Source organism: Dufourea novaeangliae, unplaced genomic scaffold (assembly GCF_001272555.1).
Source record: "Dufourea novaeangliae isolate 0120121106 unplaced genomic scaffold, ASM127255v1 scaffold48, whole genome shotgun sequence".
Classification (NCBI taxonomy): domain Eukaryota; kingdom Metazoa; phylum Arthropoda; class Insecta; order Hymenoptera; family Halictidae; genus Dufourea; species Dufourea novaeangliae.
In genome coordinates, this window is record NW_015373938.1 from 273,599 (window position 1) to 292,006 (window position 18,408).

The 18,408-nt window shown below is 35.7% G+C and overlaps 1 protein-coding gene across 1 annotated transcript; it reads left to right on the forward strand.

Moving 5' to 3' along the window:
- The first annotated feature begins 1,218 nt into the window (after positions 1 to 1,218).
- Positions 1,219 to 18,105, forward strand: LOC107185492 (hexamerin-like). The gene is given in 13 exon segments (XM_015573184.1): positions 1,219 to 1,437; positions 2,376 to 2,709; positions 3,405 to 3,823; positions 4,883 to 5,199; positions 5,709 to 6,064; positions 7,094 to 7,487; positions 11,946 to 12,210; positions 12,736 to 13,093; positions 13,694 to 13,937; positions 14,744 to 14,912; positions 15,679 to 15,995; positions 16,671 to 17,023; positions 17,696 to 18,105. Coding segments are annotated over 13 exon segments (4,155 nt in total).
- Positions 18,106 to 18,408: the final 303 nt, after the last annotated feature.

Sequence of the window (18,408 nt, forward strand, 5' to 3'; positions counted from 1 at the left end):
ACAATTAAACGATGTATACAGATTCCCAGGGTTGGTTATTTAATTGATAAACGGGTTACGTAAAACGAATGTTATCAAGTGCTTATTTAACAGAAAGCTTCGTACACCCTTTATCGGATTCGTTGATTATCAAAGAAAACACATTTCTGCTTTCAACATAGCGGAGTCAAGAAAGTTAACCTTATATTATTTTCATTACGAACATTCAGATAAAAATTATGCAGAAGTAAATACATAATTGCCATTCTTGGATGCAAGTTGAAGCAAAATATTCCGTTATTGATCCCTAACAAACGTGAAAAGCGTTTGAATATTGGCGCTCTTTTGACGCGAACTTTTTCATTAATCAAATACTCAAATACAAGATGTTCCTGTCCAACAATAATTAATTAATTATACATTTTGAACTATAACCTAATTATTATTTACTTATACTTTATTTATTATTACTGATTTTTACCTAATTATACCTTCTTAATCATTATTCAATCCTGTACTCTTCCGTAGTCGCGTCTTTGACGCTCAAATTGCACTTTCATTTCTCACGATTAATTTTTAAGCAGCAGGTACACGCAATGCATACATTTCTTCGTTCTATGCAAATCAGAGCCCAAATTTAATAACATTTTTTAAACAATTCTTTATACATTAAGTTTAATGAAGTAAAATAAATAAAGTCACAGTATTAGGGACACTAGCAGTAACTGGGACATTTACCCTATTTCAAATGAATCGATATATATATTTTCATTTTCAAATAACAATATTAAAAGTATAGTTCCCAAATAAATTACTTGAAATAATTATTTCATATTTTCATTTCAAATAAAATTTGCCCAATTCTAACCACGACCCGGATAGCAAATGACGCCTTGAAGACGTCCATTTTACGGCTATTTTAGGCCTAAGGGCCTTTAAGCCGTCTTCAAGGCGTCATTGGGCGTCACGTGGTATCTGGGGATCAGCTTGCATTGGTTCTCCTAAATCCACCGTGTGATACGATTTTTATTTTCAACGTGACAATCAACCATAAAAATACACACGTTAATGACAGACCTCGGGTATCATCGGAACAGGTCAGAGGTTCTAAGCGATTGCCTTATTTCGTATAAGTATAAAAGGAGCCGGCCCACCAGTGTCTGGTACATATTAAGTTCGTCTTTGTAACGAGGACGACGAAAGATTTAACCGAAAAAAAAATTTTTTTAAATCATGGGGATGCTGAAGATCGCGTTGTTCCTGGCGATCGGCGCCGTTTGCCTCGTCGAGGGCGCGAGAATCACGCAAAACCGCACCGCGGACATGGACTTCCTGCACAATCAGAAGAAGATCTTCGAGCTGTTGCTCTACGTTCAACAGAACGATCTGATCGACAGCGAATACCTCGTCGGCAAAGTCTACGACCTGGAGAACAACATCGACATGTACAACGACAAGGTGATACTAGCTGACACGCTTTCCTCTGGCAGTTACTGGGTGTCTTTAACAACCATTAAATCTTCAAAGCACAGGATTTTACTATTTAAACAATGTCCAGTTGCACAGACATTTTTCCAATTCTCAAATTCGCAAGTTCTCGAGTTCTCAAATCCTCAAATTTGCAAGTACTCAAAGTCACAAATTCGAAAATCCTCACATTTGCACGTCCTCAAACACTCAAATTCTCAAATTCTCAAATCTTCAAATTTGCAATTTCTCAAAGCCCCAAATTCGCAAATCTTCAAATTTGCAAGTTCTCAAACTCTCAAATTCTCAAATTCGCAAGTTCTCAATTTCTCAAATTCTCAAATCCTCCAATTCTCAAATTCCAAAATCCTCAATTTGTAAGTTCTCAAAACCCCAAATTCGAAAATCCTCAATTTGCAAGTTCTCAAACTCTCAAATTCGAAAATCCTCAATTTGCAAGTTCTCAAATCCTCAAATTTGCAAGTACTCAAACTCACAAATTCGAAAATCCTCACATTCGCACGTCCTCAAACACTCAAATTCTCAAATTCGAAAATCTTCAAATTTGCAAGTTCTCAAACTCTCAAATTCTCAAATTTTCAACTTCGCAAGTTCTCAAATTCTCAAATCCTCCACTTCTCAAATTCCAAAATTTCATGCAAAAATTATGTGCTAATGCTGATGCACTCAATTTCCAAAAATCATGTGCTATTTTAAACTGGGGTTAATTTTCTTGAAATTGTCTTCATCTAACACGCCATGTTGTCGCAAGAAAGGCGCGAAATTTGAATTCACATTATGTCTCCAGCTCACTAAAAACCGTTAACAGATTACTAATCGATACATTTGTAATATCACGAAGAAAAGATCGTGTTTATCTATAAATTCAGGACAATTTCCTTAAAATTGTCTTCGTTTCTCTGCTCCAGACATCCGTGCAGAGGCTGCTCTGGTTATACAGGCAAGGAGTAATGGTCGATCGCCAGGCGATATTCTCACCGTACAACAACGAACAACTGTTCGAGATGAAACAATTGTTCGGTGTGCTCATCTCAGCAAAGAACTTCGACACCTTCTATAAGGCCGCCTCGTGGGCGCGTCTTCGCGTAAACCCCGGAATTTTCGTTTCGGCGTTCTCGGCTGCGGTCTTGTACAGACCCGACTGCAAGTACATGAGACTCCCAGCGATCTACGAGATTTTCCCCAACCTCTTCTACAGCTCGAGAGTGATCCAAGAAGCGGAGAACATCAAGATGTCAAGAGGTAAAGTGTTTCATATTCTAACTATTCCACAACAAAAGAACAGATTTTCAAGTCCTTAAACTTTCAAATACTCAAATACTCAAATACTCAAATACTCAAATACTCAAATACTCAAATACTCAAATACTCAAATACTCAAATACTCAAATACCCAAATACCCAAATACTCAAATTCCTAAATTTCCAAATCCTCAAATTTGCAAATTCTCAAAGTAAAAAATTTGCAAGTTCCCAAAGTCCAAAATTCCCAAATCCTCAAATTTGTAAGTTCTTAAACTCTCAAATTCTCAAATTCTCAAATACACGAATACTCGAATACTCAAAGACCCGAATACTCGAATACTCAAATACTCAAACTCTCAAAATCGTAAAATCCCAAACTCTCAAGCTCTAAAATTCTCAGGCACTAACTCTCAAAATCTCAAATACTCATCAATTCAAATTCTCAAATTTAGAAATTTTCCGATTCTCAGATCTACAAATACGTAATTTTCAACAAATTTCAACTCTTAATTCTTCGTTTATATGTATTACCAAAAGTCATACTCTCGATGTTGGAGTCAAATTGACGAATTGCACAACGGCTAAAAGCGTCTTTCCACCTGAGTGGAAGCTCTATTTTGAACAGACCAATATACATTAATAAAGAATCGAATTTCCGAATAATGAACTATGAAATATAATGTATTTTTCAGGCATGCGTTTAGCCCCAGAAGTAGGTAACCAGGAAACGTTCATGATCTACGCCAACTATTCCAGCGCCTACATTCCCTTCGAGGACTCAGAGTACCAGCTGGACTACTATATGGAGGACGTCAGTCTGAACGCGTACTACTACTACTTCCGTCAGGTGTTCCCAACCTGGCTGAGCAGCAAAACCGTCGACATTCCAATGAACATGCGCGGACAACTGTACTATTTCATCCATCAGCAGCTGATGGCCAAATACTACCTGGAACGTCTTTCGAACAACGTGGGTGAGATCGCAGATTTCGACTGGTACAAGCCCATCTATCCTGGATTCTTCTCTGGCCTGACGTACTCGAACGGTATACCGATCCCACACAGGAACAGGTACTCGAACATCCCCTTCTACAAGAACAAATATCTTAAGGTACGTAAAAGACTTTGGTATTGTATATTTTCATCTTGATTACATCTTCTTTGACCTAACAGTGTTTCCATCTTTAGAGCTCTGTCTCCAGTTTTCCATTTTCCAATTCCATCCAGCTTTATCCTATAATTTCATCTAGATTCACCCTCCAATTCCATCCACTTTCATCCTCTAATTCCATTCACTTTTATCCTCCAATTCCATCCACTTCCATCCCCTAATTTCATCCACTTCCATCCTCTAATTCCATCCAGTTTGATCCTATAATTCCATCCAGTTTGATACCCTAATTCCATCTAGTTTCATCCACCAATTCCATCCAGTTTGATCCTCTGATTCCATCCAATTTGATCCTCTGATTCCATCTAGTTTCATCCTATAATTTCATCCAGTTTGATCCCGTAATTACATCTAGTTTCATCCTCCAATTCCATCCAGTTTGATTCTGATTTTGAATTTGAATTTCTTTAATTTAAGGCAAATAAAAGCATTGCCGCTATTGTGTATACTTTCAATGTGTGGTTGAACTGAATCCTGTAGCAGGGTTGAACGACTTTTTTGTAAACTTTTTAATCAGTGCAACATTTTTGTTTTCTTTAAAATGTTGGAATACTTGTTCGATTGTTAATTTAAGAATTAAGTATAAGAATCATTTCATTTTATGGGTCAGTACTTGTGATCTTTTTTTGGTAGGAAGACTATTGCCCTCAAAGTATTTAGAGAAGGTTAATAGTGTAATGATTTATTCATTCGATAAATGAATATAAATATGTAAATATTGAAATCTCAAAGGAATATGAAGTAATGAGTGTGAAATTATCAGAAAAAATCAATATATCAGTAGGATCAATAGATTTAAATTGTAACTGAAATATCGGCAAAAATGGCGTCCAAAGTGGCGACCAAAATGGCGTCCAAAATGGCGGATCAAATTGCATTTACGTTAGAAAGTTCGTACCCAAATATATAATTCCTATGTTAACTTACATTTTTATTTATATAAAATTTCGAGATTTTTCAGTTGCCAACATGATGATAAGGTAATTGTGAATGTTCCAGGAAGTAAATGTTCTGGAAACACGCATAATGGAAGCCATCGACTCCGGCTACCTGTACGACACCGAAGGAAACAAGGTGAACATCTACACACCAGAGGGTCTTACTTTACTCTCCAACGTAATCGAAGGAAACATCGACTCCTGCAACATAAAATTCTACGGAATGTACGATGCCCTCGCCCGCGACATTCTTGGATACAGCTTCGAATACAAGGACAAGAGCAAGATGATCCCAAGCGCCCTTCAATGCTACCCCGTCAACATGAGAGACCCTGCTTTCTACATGCTTTACAAGAGAATCATGAGCTACTTCCTCAGGTACAGAATCTAATAATGTACCCGGAATTCATCGTGGAATTCCAAAATATTGAAATTTTAAAACCTCCAAATTTTTACACCTCAAATTTCCAAATTTTTAAACTGTGATTCCAAACTTTGAATTTCTAGATTTTTAAATCTTTTAATATTAAAATACTCAAATTTACAAATTCTCAGCTTTTCAACTTTTCAAATTTTCAAATACTCAAAATCTCAAATTCTCAAATTTCCAAGTTCTTATATTTTCAAATGCTCAAATGCTCGAAAACTCTAAACTTTTCTAATTTTCAAATCTTCATACATTCATACATTTTAATTGTTCATAATTTCATATTTAAAAAATTTTTAAATTCACAAATCTAGAAATTTTTTGACTCTCGGATCTACAAATACGTAATATTCAAACCTGCACATTTCCCATAGTTCAAGTAACAAATTCCAAAAATTCCTAATGGTCTATATTTGAACTTCTCAAACGACAAACACCAAAATTCGTGTAACCTTTACAGATACAAGAAATACCTGCCATCGTACACCCAGTCCGAACTGCAATTCCCTGGAGTTAAGATCGAGTCCGTCAACATCGACAAGCTGAGCACCTACTTCGACCAGTGCGACACACTGATCAGCAATGCCGTCGCAGTGGAGAACTTAAAAACTGGACAATCGCTGCGTTTGAAGGCTCGTCGACGATGCCTGAACTACAAACCGTTCTCGTACAAATTCAACATCAACTCCGACAAAGAAATGAAGGGTATGCTTAGGATCTTCCTTGGACCGTCCTTCGACGAAATCAAACAAGACTTCATCTACTTAAAGAACTACTACTACAACTTCGTCGAAATGGACAAATTCGTCGTGGAACGTAAGTAACCGAATTTTGTATTACCTTTGCTTATAACAGACTGATCTTAACCTAACGTTACCTAACCTTAAACGATTATTACTCTTAAAGTGCGTATCCACTTGTTGCGTATCCTCGTAACGTATCACTATTGTGAATCAATGTAGACAGGCAAGCGTTGCATCGTTGCATATGAAAATGTATCGTATGGTGACAGGATACAATGATACGATACGAAGATACGAACAAGTGGATACGCACCTTCAAACGTTCTACTTTAATGCACGTCTTCACTCGGTCCATAACAGTCCGCCATCTTGTCGTCGCGTCATATTTGACTGACAACCGTTCCCACGGAATATTTATTATTTATTTTCCTTTGGAAACATTTTATGGGACATTTTAGACGGAATACTTAGTGTTTGGTGACTGTTTTTGGAATTATTCACACATTCTTTGTCGTTTGAAGTCACAAAGTAAGGAAAACAGTTAGAAGATACATAGGAACATACAATATAACATTTTTTCTTTTAAGTCATGACTAACATGGCAAGTCAGAAAAACAAGTTAATGCAGAATTATTTAATTGTGTATGATTAAGCCATCAAACTTTATAATAATATTGCTACACACACTTTCATTAACTCATCTAGATAATAGAATTTCACTGGACCTACTATTACATGAACCATTAATATCTAAAAGTTTCCGTTCAGTCCGCCTTGAAATGGTGCGTCAGGGTTCCCTATAGTGACGCCGTCATACCCAAATGGTGCACTATAGGGACGCAACACTTCCATCAATTCATTTCTATTGCAAACTTTTACTAAATCTACCATTACTTTAACCATTAATGTAGTCAAAATATTCATTTAATTGACTAAGGAATGAACACCATTGAGCGTCAGGGCTCCTTCTAGGGACGTCATCAGACCAAAATGACGGACTACAGGGACGCAATGCTTTCCTTAACTTATCTATAAACTCGTAATAAAATTTTACTAAATGTACTATTACATTAATTGTTAACGTCTAAAAATTTCTGTTCAGTCCGCCAAGGAATGAACAACATTGAGCGTCAGAGCTCGGACTCGACGATGACGCAACCGGAGATGATACCCAGTGACATATTCATGGACAAGCTGAACAAGGCGATCAGCGGAAGCGAGCCGTTCATGTACTCCGAGAGTATGTTAGGCTTCAGCGAACGTCTCACATTGCCGAAGGGAAGGCCAGAGGGCATGAAGTACAAAATGTTCTTCTTCCTGAGCCCGTTCGACGAGGGCAGCGCGCAAACATACGAGATGCCGATGTTCGGCAAGATATTGACCGACAACCGACCGGCCGGTTTCCCATTGGACAGACCGATGTACGCCTGGAACTACACCATTCCCAACATGTACTTGAAGGACGTGCTGATCTACAACCTAAACGAGAAGGAGATGTAAATTCGCTCGAGGACCGATTGTTACTTCCTATTTTTCAGCTCTACGTTGTGACGAGGAATACATTTAATAAAGAACTTTGAATGACAGATAGATCGTTGTTATCCAATTTTTTTTTCCTGGTACCTTTGTTACTGAGTGATTTTCAATGCTTGTATACGGGGTGTCCTGTAAGTAGGAGACTGAAGCGCAAAGATTGCGACTCTACGCGGAGATGAAAGTGTGGAATAAGATTTTTTGACGTTTGTTTCGCTTCGTTGCGACTATTGAATCTGAATTTTGACTAAATTTGATTCGAGCACTAAATGTATAGGATGTTCCATATTTGGAGGTAAAAATGAAAAGATGGCGATTTTATGTAAAAGAAATGAGATAAAAATATGGAATATAATTTTGTCGTAATTCGTTTGGTTTTTGGGATAATTGAATTTGTGTAATTATTGAGTTTGTGTACATATTGTCTATGTCCGATTTGATGACAGTGTATATTGTTTATTGCATACTTTTCAACATAATATGAATGAAAAATATATATTTTATGCGTTTAATTGAAATGTGTGTTCTATACCTAATCTTATTATTTGTAAAAAAAATTGTTTTAACTGTTGATTGATTTTTTAATGGATAAATTTATTATTCCATGACCCGTTTTATGACTGTATGCTTCAAAAAATTATTGTACATAACACTAAGTAAATAAACTAATTTGAAATTTAAATATTCCCTAATTCCCCTTTTTATTGAAAACAATACTTAGATTTACTGCGTTTTTATAATAATTACTTATTTTGATTCAGCAAATGTATGGTTTTTGTATTTTCTAACGTATGAAAGTTGCCTAAAATATTTCAAATAGAATATTGAATATTATGAAAATTGTATGGTTGTACTGATTACTACACAATGATTCCTATAGTTGCTATTGTATTTCGAATTTTATAAATATTTGATTCTCGGGAAAGAAAAAATGTTTTGTGTAGAAATTAATTGTTACTCTATCAATATACATATGTATATCTGGGGGTAAAATAAAAAAGTTCCAGAACAATAAATATATTTTAAGAATAAAAATTTGTAAACATTTAAGTTAAAAAGTAGGTAGTCGAAATAACGATATAGTATGTATAATGTTGGCAAGAAGCTATGATTGTTATATTATGTATAATATAACAATAAAAATATTTTTATTGAAAATCTTTGAAACATTTAAGCCATTTTGTGTCATTCTAAATTATTTAAAATATAATAAGATTATTCTTCAGCACTATGTACATAGTTATTCGAAATATAAAAAATCAACGTAACTAAACTGAATATTTTCTTATACCAAAATTTTCTTCTAATTTTTCCAAAAAGTATATAATTTCAAAATTTTGTTAACATAAACCACGGCAATATGCTTGAAACATTGGTATAGAATTGTCAACTACATCTTATATTTGCACTATCAATTTATAATAAGATTAAATATTAAGAATTTTAATTATACATATTATCTGTACCAATAAGTAATTTGTTATATTTTGTTAAATTTGTTTTACTTAAAATCAATACTTTGCACTAATTTAACAATATTTATGATTTTGTATACATGCCTTTTGTACGGGGTCAATTGGCGGGAAAAACTCCATATTTCAATTATTTTATCATTTCACTAACAAAAAATAGTGGAATATTCATCTATACAGCTAATACTTAAAAATTATTCTTAAACTAAATATATCTCATATCTTTTTCGTACGAATAGCCATGGAAACTATCAAAACTGTTTATATTGTTATTAACATTATATTGTCCACGCAACAATATGTTCTATTTAAAGACCATTACATCGACCATTTCACTTCAGATTTCGATTATTTATCGATTCACGGTTTATCTGGACTGCCATGGATCGGACCAACCCGGATTACAAAAAATTCTAAAATATTTGCACAAAATAATGAGATAAAGCGAAACTTTCTACGAGATTTCGATGTCAAAGGTGAAGCGACAATCGTATTGAAGATTTCACTGGTCAAGGAATAACACGATATTAAGTAGCGGAAATTGAAGAGTTATCAGTACTTTCTACTTGCTACATGTCATAGCATACTTTGTAGATACATATCTACTAATGTAGCAATTTATTGATCTATGATATTGATATACATGTAGCTAATAGTATCGATGTTTTGATTAATTTTTTTTCGCACTGTTGTTATCTGGCCATCTTTTTATTTTTTTTCGCGATAAATAAATACGTGCTTTCGTAGCAGATACAAGAAATGGAAATAATTCTTTTGCTTTCTCACTCATATGTATAAAGAAATGTAATTTTATTTATTTTCTGCTAATAACAAAAATAGTGAAATATGGAACAATATTACATTAATAGAAATTAGTTAGGTACTATTTAAATATTACTTCTAATCCTGTCTACCATAAAAGAAAACTATGTAAATTATAATGTAATTAGAAATGTATAAATGAACTAACCAATAAATAAAATTTGTTACTACAAGGAAAGATTATTATTATTGATATCTCAATTCTGTCTGTGTCTTAATATTTATTGTACTTATATTGAACTATAAATATTAAATATATGTATTTGTTAACACTAGAACTACCAATCCTGTCAAAATGACTGGTTACAAATTTACTATTTTTCCATTACTGAAATTATAATGCTGCTTTTGACGGAATTTAGGGCTACTTTTAATTTACTACAGATTTTGCTTTATGGTACATATATTATGCTAGATTGTCTTATATATTCTGTATATTATTGTAATATACAATTTAATTTTATATACATTTAATGCTGGTAGTTCTAGTGCTACCACACAATTTTATATTAAGTTAATAAAAATCTTTCTACACGTATATATTCTTTTATTTAACAAAGATACCTTTCAAACGAACCCCTATTTAATGAACTTTTCTCTTGGATGAAATTTAATTAACACAATTAACAGCTTTTATGTTTAAACAGAAAATCTCAAAAGAAGAAAAGGATTCTGTTAATGAACTGAAAATTGTTTAACGAATTGAAAAATCGAACGAACTGAGTGAGAAAAAAAGAATGAGATAGTTATTAATACTGCTTACAATTTTCTTTTTTGTAACAGTGAACGCATCTTATCGACCCGTAACCTTAACACGTTTAATTCGTTCTCTTCTGTGATATTACAATGACATAATTAACTCTCGTCTGGTAAACAGCAACGCAACTTTAATCGATTAGCACTTTCTTATGTTAAATAGCTCCATCGGTCCACCGCCAACGCGCAGATAATGCAATCAAGGAGATATATATTTTCGGCGACAGTTTTGTAATAACGTTAGGTAACAGAATGCAATCGAGACGCCAAGAAAAAATTGCGATTAACACCCGATAATTCTGATATGCATTGAAATCGAAGGCTCAAAGCGTTCTAATTTGTATTTGATAATAAAATTATTTATTTAAAATCAATTAAAATAAATTAAAACTAATTTTTAATTAATTATTCATTTACATTATTCACCTGTCCCATACGTCATTTTGTATTTAAAAGATTTTATTATTACACATTTGGTATTCTACTGTTAATATTGATCTTTTATTATTTTTAATTATTTAATAAGAATACATAATTTAGAAGAATAAAATTCTCATGTCACCGATAAACAACCAATTTTCTGTTAATTTATGAAACTGAAGTATTTACTTTACATTATACTTTTTTCTTTCTCCGTGTATAAAATAAAAATATAACCTAACCTAACCTGTGTTCTTATATTTATTAAATAGAAACAACCAACTTTCTTAAAAAAGATCCCTAAATTATCAAATAAAGTGTTAAGTTTTCAGTTTTCATTTTTGTTCTTCAAATATACCTATATCGTAAAAAGTTATACATTCGACATGTAGGAAATGTATGCATTATCTAGTAAATGAATGCATTTACTAGAATTAATATACATTCTTATATTCGGTTCATACTTCTGCAACAATCGTACCTAAATGCACATATTGACTAGTAAGTGTACACATTTACTGTGACATATATATCAGAACACAACTAACGTTATATACGGTGACTCACATATTTCTTCACATACAACCTAAACAACAATTAAATGTAAAAATTTATACGAAATTTCTGTTCACGTATCTCCATTATATTTACTTCTATAATACTTTAAAGATAACTTTTTCTTGATTTTGGAATGAAATTCGCAGTTCGGTACGTAATTTTTTCAAACAGTACTAAAAATCTGTGAGTCCGTGTATTACACTTTTGAAACGTTAAAAAATCCACGAATTTCACTTATCGATCGAATCGACCGAATTGTACTTCGATCTATACGAAAGAAACAGCCGATAAAGGCGATTAGCCATCCTCGACGACCTTACGCTAAATCGACCCCGGATAGATTTATCGAGCAATTATCATGATCCGGGAACCGTTTCGATTCGGGTATATAAGCCCGAAACGAACGGTCCAGGTCACATCTGGTCCCAACACGGTCGAGATGAAGTCAATTATCCTCTGCGTTTTGGCCAGTCTGTGCGTTTTTGCACAGTCGGCTCACCTGCCCACACAAACCGCCGACAATGTCTTCCTGACCAAACAGAAGAACATCTACGAACTCTTCTGGCATGTGGACCAACCGAACGTTTACTTCCCGAAACTGATCCACAAGGCACGAGGCTTCAACATCGCCGAGAATGTGAAAAATTACGCAGACCAGGTACGTGAAATCTTGCGTCTTTAATTCGAAAACAACAATACAGAGTGTTTCCAAAATGACATGGTCTGATTTTACGTGGAATAATAAGTCGAAAATATGGTATAATGTTTCTTCGTACAACGCTTCGTTCTCGAAAAATTCGAGTTCGAAGATCGGCTGGATAGGCGAGCAGTTATCGAATAGGACTTGGCTAGCGCGTGAACTATTTAACTAAAAAAGTCGAAATAACAATACTACTATGTATGTATAATATTGACGAAAAGCCATTATTATTAATTATTATATTACGTATAATAGTACAAATATTTTTATTGAAAATTTTCGTTACATTCGTACGCATGCAGTTATCGAATAGGACTTGGTTAGCGCGTCTATTCGTTGCACTCTGTTTCTACTTCTTGTCACTACCTTGGAAACGAAGCAAATTTTTAATAAAAATTTGAATTTGTCTGAACAGAGTAACAACAATAATACTATCCCAATGATGTTAATATCGTTAGCACATGATGTTTCGATTTATTACAGGAAGCCATCACCGAATTCTTGGAGCTCCTGAAGACCGGTATGCTCCCCCGCGGTGAGATCTTCACGCAACTGAACCCGACTATGCGTCATCAGGCGAACATACTGTTCCGTGTCCTGTACAGCGCCACCACCTTCGACATATTCTACAGCACCGCGATATGGGCCCGATTCAACGTGAACGAGATGATGTACATCCTCTCTTTGAGCACCGCCGTTCTCCTACGTCCCGACACCAGATACATGAAAATGCCGCCACTGTACGAGGTGATGCCACACCTGTACTTCACCTCCGAGACCATGCAGAAGGCATACAGCATCGCCATGGGTGACGTAGGTTAGTATCAGAATATGTCCATAGGTCGTTTAAAACACGGGTTTTTAAACCCTTTCACTCCCCAGTGTTGTTAAATGATAAAAATACGTTTGAGAAATTCAAGTATCGAAAAGTCTCGTTAACTACACGAAACTCGGAACCGCGTGCGCGCTGTAAGCGTGGACTGTCACCATTTCAATCCCTGGTATATTTTTAATTGAACCTCGACAATTCTTAATTTTAATCAAAAAAATGTCACTAATAGAGGTTTCATTAACAAAGAACCAGAAATAAAAAGGTTTCATTATTGTATTAGTGTTGTTTCACCGATACGCGAGCATTTAGTCTTGTTTTACTCGCTTGACTGGTTCCAAGGGGGATCTCCTAGTAGTGGGAATGACGCGTGGATAGTTAATGTAGAAGCCTTTCGCGCAGTTAACACGACTTTACTGTATTTTGATTGAAAAAATTTTTGATTGACAAATTCAAGTATTCCCATCAAAAATAAATAAAAACAGGTCAGTTTAATGTCGATATTTTCGATTTTGCTTTATCTGCGTGTATAGTTTGCATCGATTGAAATTTCTGTATTGATGAAATTTTTTCTATCGAAAGCAGGGCTAAATAATTCGTTTGAATTCGCAGCTGATGTGACAAGGACATCCGGTGGCGTCGACTACTTTATCCTCCCGACCAACTACAGCACCTGGTACCAGAACAAAGAACACGAACTGAGCTACTTGACCGAAGATATCGGTCTGAATGCGTTCTACTTCCTGGTCAACAACGAATTCCCGACCCAGGTGTCCTCTGAAATGATGCCGCAGTCGAAGCTTTTTGGATCTCGTGGTGAATTCTACTTCTTCGTTCACAAACAATTGTTGAACAGGTACCACATATCCTACCTTTTTATTTGAATTTTTATTAAAATATTTATTTACACTTTCATTCCCACTTTTGTCTAAATCTATATTTAAATCTTCATTTAAACTGTCATTTGCATCTCTACTAAATCTGCAATCAAATGTTTATGTACACTTTTATCGCAATTTTTATTTACACTTCTATGTAAGTTCTTGTTTAAACCTTGACTCATTTCATTATTTACATTTTCGTTTAAAGGTTTATTTAAACCGTTATTCACGTAAGTCTAATGCTGATTGTCACTACTCATAGTAATGTTTAGAAGGTTTCTCAATAATACAATACTATTTAATTTCTGTAATAATTTAGTAAAAACTGATAAAAAAGAAGACAATAAGATCAATGGAACAGAGATAATACTGTATCATAATGAACATTCGATACAAGTAGAAACAGCCAACAATAGTCAGACATACAGAAACAGAAGTTCTCAGCGAACTTTCAAGTTCGGTTATTTTAAAAACAATACCTGATTTAGCCCTAAATTACCCAATGAATGTCCATGTGTCTATTACTTGAACATTTTTAAACAATTGCTACTGTATCTATTACTCGAAAAAATTTCTTCTGATTAGTATTTTATCGTACTGTCAATTAAAGGTACTCAAACGCCTAGAATTTCAAAAATTCTCCGTTAGATGATGTTAGCGAGAGAAAAAATTCAAATTCACCCCTAAGACGAGTGATTAAGAGTTAAAATAAAAATTCCACTAAACTTCATCAAACTATTAACTATACCGAATTCTAGACGATCGTGAATATTTATTTCAGATACTTGTTGGAGAGACTGACCAACGGACTGAACGAAATCGAGTACATAAGCATGCACCAACCTATTGTCACCGGATACAACCCCATCATGCACTTGCCCAACGGCCTTCCCTTGGCCCACAGAGACGTTGACGCCGTTGTCCCCCGCAACATGCAGAAACACCTTCAGGTAAGTCATTCGAGTTACTTAAAAAACAATGTGCAATATACAGTTACTCACATAAGTGTCCCACCTACATATATAACATAGTTCATACCATCAATCAACGTCAAAGTTAGAAAATTAAGAAGGTGGTCGAAATACAGGTTATGTATTTATATATTTCTTCGCTACCTTGAAACCACAAAAAGATATTCATAAAGATTCAAAAAAAGAGTTCAGATGAAAGGTTTGTAGGTCTAGACAGAAAAACGATAGAGAGACTTTCCAAATATGGCGCCACTAGATGGCAGGCCTAGCAGTTCGACAATATGGCGTTGATAAATAGAAATGTTATAGGGGGAATACATCTATTATCATGCCCATTTTCACCTTTTCTTATTAAAAGAAGAGCTTAAATGAAGGTTCTGTAACTCCAAATACAGGCTATGGTCTAAATATGTCCTAGTTGATAGGTTTGGCAATAAGTCCCAAAGTAAAAGTGCTAGCCCGTGCTTAGACCACTCTGTGAATGGTACGTTGCATCAGTAAAAGCCTTAACTACTGGACCATAGCATAATACACATACACAGCCTAGTTAAACAAAGTCCAGTTATTAATAATAAAATAATATTTCGTCCAATGTCCTCATGACTTTACCAAAAGTTTCAATCACTTTTGCCCAGATCAAATAAGTTTATTCGCGAAATTTGAAAGAATCCTAATGGTTTCATGTCGATAATAATGGACGTTCAAATTTTAATTTTTAAAAAAAAACTTTTTAAATTTCTTACAGCATCTGCAGGAAATGCACAACAGAATCTCGGTCGCTATCGACGTCGGCTACGTTCTCGACACCAAGGGCAACCGCATCAACATCTACACTCCAGATGGATTAAACATCCTTGGTAACATCGTTCAAGGTAACGCTGACAGCATTAACCCACGACTCTATGGTTCCATCGACATGCTGGCCAGGAAGATCTTCGGATTCGGCGTGGAAAGCAACATGAAATACGAAGTGGTACCAAGTGTCCTCGATTATCTGAGCACCAGCCTTAGGGACCCCGTGTTCTACGGAATTTACCAGAACATCCTCACGTACTTCCACAGGTTCGTGGCAGATTTCTCAGTCTTATCTTTCGAAACAAGCTTTGGGTTCTAGCGAAATTTGGGTTGCTGGGTTATAGGCCACGTATAGCTGGTAAATGAAGAATAAGATGGCAAGAAATGAATTTCTATTGCTGAAATTGGAGAGTATGATCAGAAAGGAGTATTTAGATCTATTTATTATCTATTTTACTGCCTTAGCAGAAGCTAGCAATATAGGTGAGTCGATAGATAGCAATAGATCCATCAACTGTGCTTGGCCAAACTATACCAAAAGACGATCTTGTAGGGCAGTTGACACGAATTTAGAGTCACTTTCATACTGCTGCCTAACGCCACCAGATGGCAGATAATATTGCCACGTTAATTTTCACCTTTCTTAACTAACCACACTGAAATCACAAGAGAACATTAATAAAATTTCAAAAGAAGAGTTTAGATGAAGGCTTTGTAGGTCTAAATAGATAGAACATAGAGAAACTTCCAAAATACGGCGCCACTAGGTGGCAGGCCTAGCAATTCGACAATATGGCGGACGACAAATTGCGATCTTGTAGGGGGAATACAGCTATTTCCACGTCAATTGTCACCTTTTTTGCTAACTTGAAACCACAAAAAGATATTCATTAGGATTCAAAAGAAGAAGTGATTAGATGAGGATTATGTGGGTTTGTTTAGATACAAGGAAAACCTTCCCAAATACACAAGGGAGAAACTGTTGTTCACCGGAGTTGAAATCCAATCGGTGTCCGTGGACAAGATGATGACATACTTCGACACCTTCGAAACCATGTTGAACAACGGTCTCTCGATCCGCAACCAGAAGGAAGCCGAGGGCATGCTGATCATGGCCCGTCAGCATCGTCTGAACCACAAACCATTCACCTACAACATCGTCCTCAACAGCAAGATCACCACACAGGCAACCGTTCGTATCTTCATGGGACCCAAATTCGACGTTCATGGAAATGTGCTCGAGCTTGAGAACAACTACATGAACTTCCTGGAGTTGGACCAATTCATGGTCAACCGTAAGTATACACGCTTACATGATAACCTAGAAATTCACAAATTTTCTGAAAAATTGTATGAAAAACTCTCAATCCTTAAGTTACTCAAACGAATTCAACCGTATGGAGTTATTTAAATTAGTTCGTTCAAAACCGGTACCTGGGTCTATATGGACCCAAGCGCTCTAAAGCCTCCCCTAGTTTCTTGACTAGTCATAATCATCACTCTTGACTGACCAAAGCACTCAGATGACTTGTTAAGTCTAAAATTCTGGGATATCAATAGGGGTCAAACTAAACCCATCAGTGTATACTATAGTCCCCAAAAAGATTCGCCGTGTTAATCCTTAACCACAGAATTTGAACTTCTTTTTCACTATCGCCACCTGGCGGAGAACTTTGTAAGCTTCAGAAGATTGAGTCCTATGCTAGTTCGGTCCTAACCCTCAATTGAAAAGTGTCACAAAGTGGTCCTTGGATTATTCATCCCTTCCAGAAGTCGTCTATACTTGAGGGTTAACAAACAATGTTTAAACTATATTATATCGCAATTATAGATAGTCCCAAGTAGAAATTTAGGTTTACAATCACAAACGGACTCAAACAGAAGATAAAAATTAGACTTATAGACAGGACCAAAGGCCCAGAGTTTAGCTACCTAGGCTAATGACTAATGTGTCCCTTCGATTCCAGTGAAAGTTGGCACAAACAACATCGAGAGAAGCAGCCACCAATCGATCTACGTGGTCCCAGACGAGATTCCCAGCCACGTGTTCTACAAGAACGTCGTGAACAGCATCGACGGATCGTCGACATTCAGCTACAGGACCCACCCGTACGGTTTCCCCGACAGACTGATCCTGCCCAAGGGTAAATCTGAGGGTATGCCGTTCAAACTGTTCGTCGCTGTGACCCCTGTGGACAGCTCGAAACTGATCACCGAAGAGTCTCCGATCTTCGGCCAATTGACCATGGATGGACACCCCATGGGATACCCATTGGACCGACCGATCGACCCGTTACACTTCCACGTGCCAAACATGATGCTCACAGATGTGCTCGTCTATCACAAGGAGCTGGAACAATTGAACGTCACCGCTTAAACGGGGACTTTCCTTTTATTTATATGCTTCTGAATCATTCGGGAATTCTTCCTTAGGTGAAGAAATGGGGGGGGGGGAGAGATGTGTAAAAAGACAGAATAAATTTTAATAAAAAATTACCATGTATTTTGTTCGCTGTTTTCACCTGTGTCCTGTCTAAGCCGACTTTTCTTTCATTCCACTTGGTTCTGTGTCGAATTTAGCTCGGCATAAGAACTTATGAACTATTACTTTACAACGTTAGGAAGTATACGAGGTGTCCGAAAATAGTTGGGGTTATTCCTGGAGTGGTTTGAAACAACT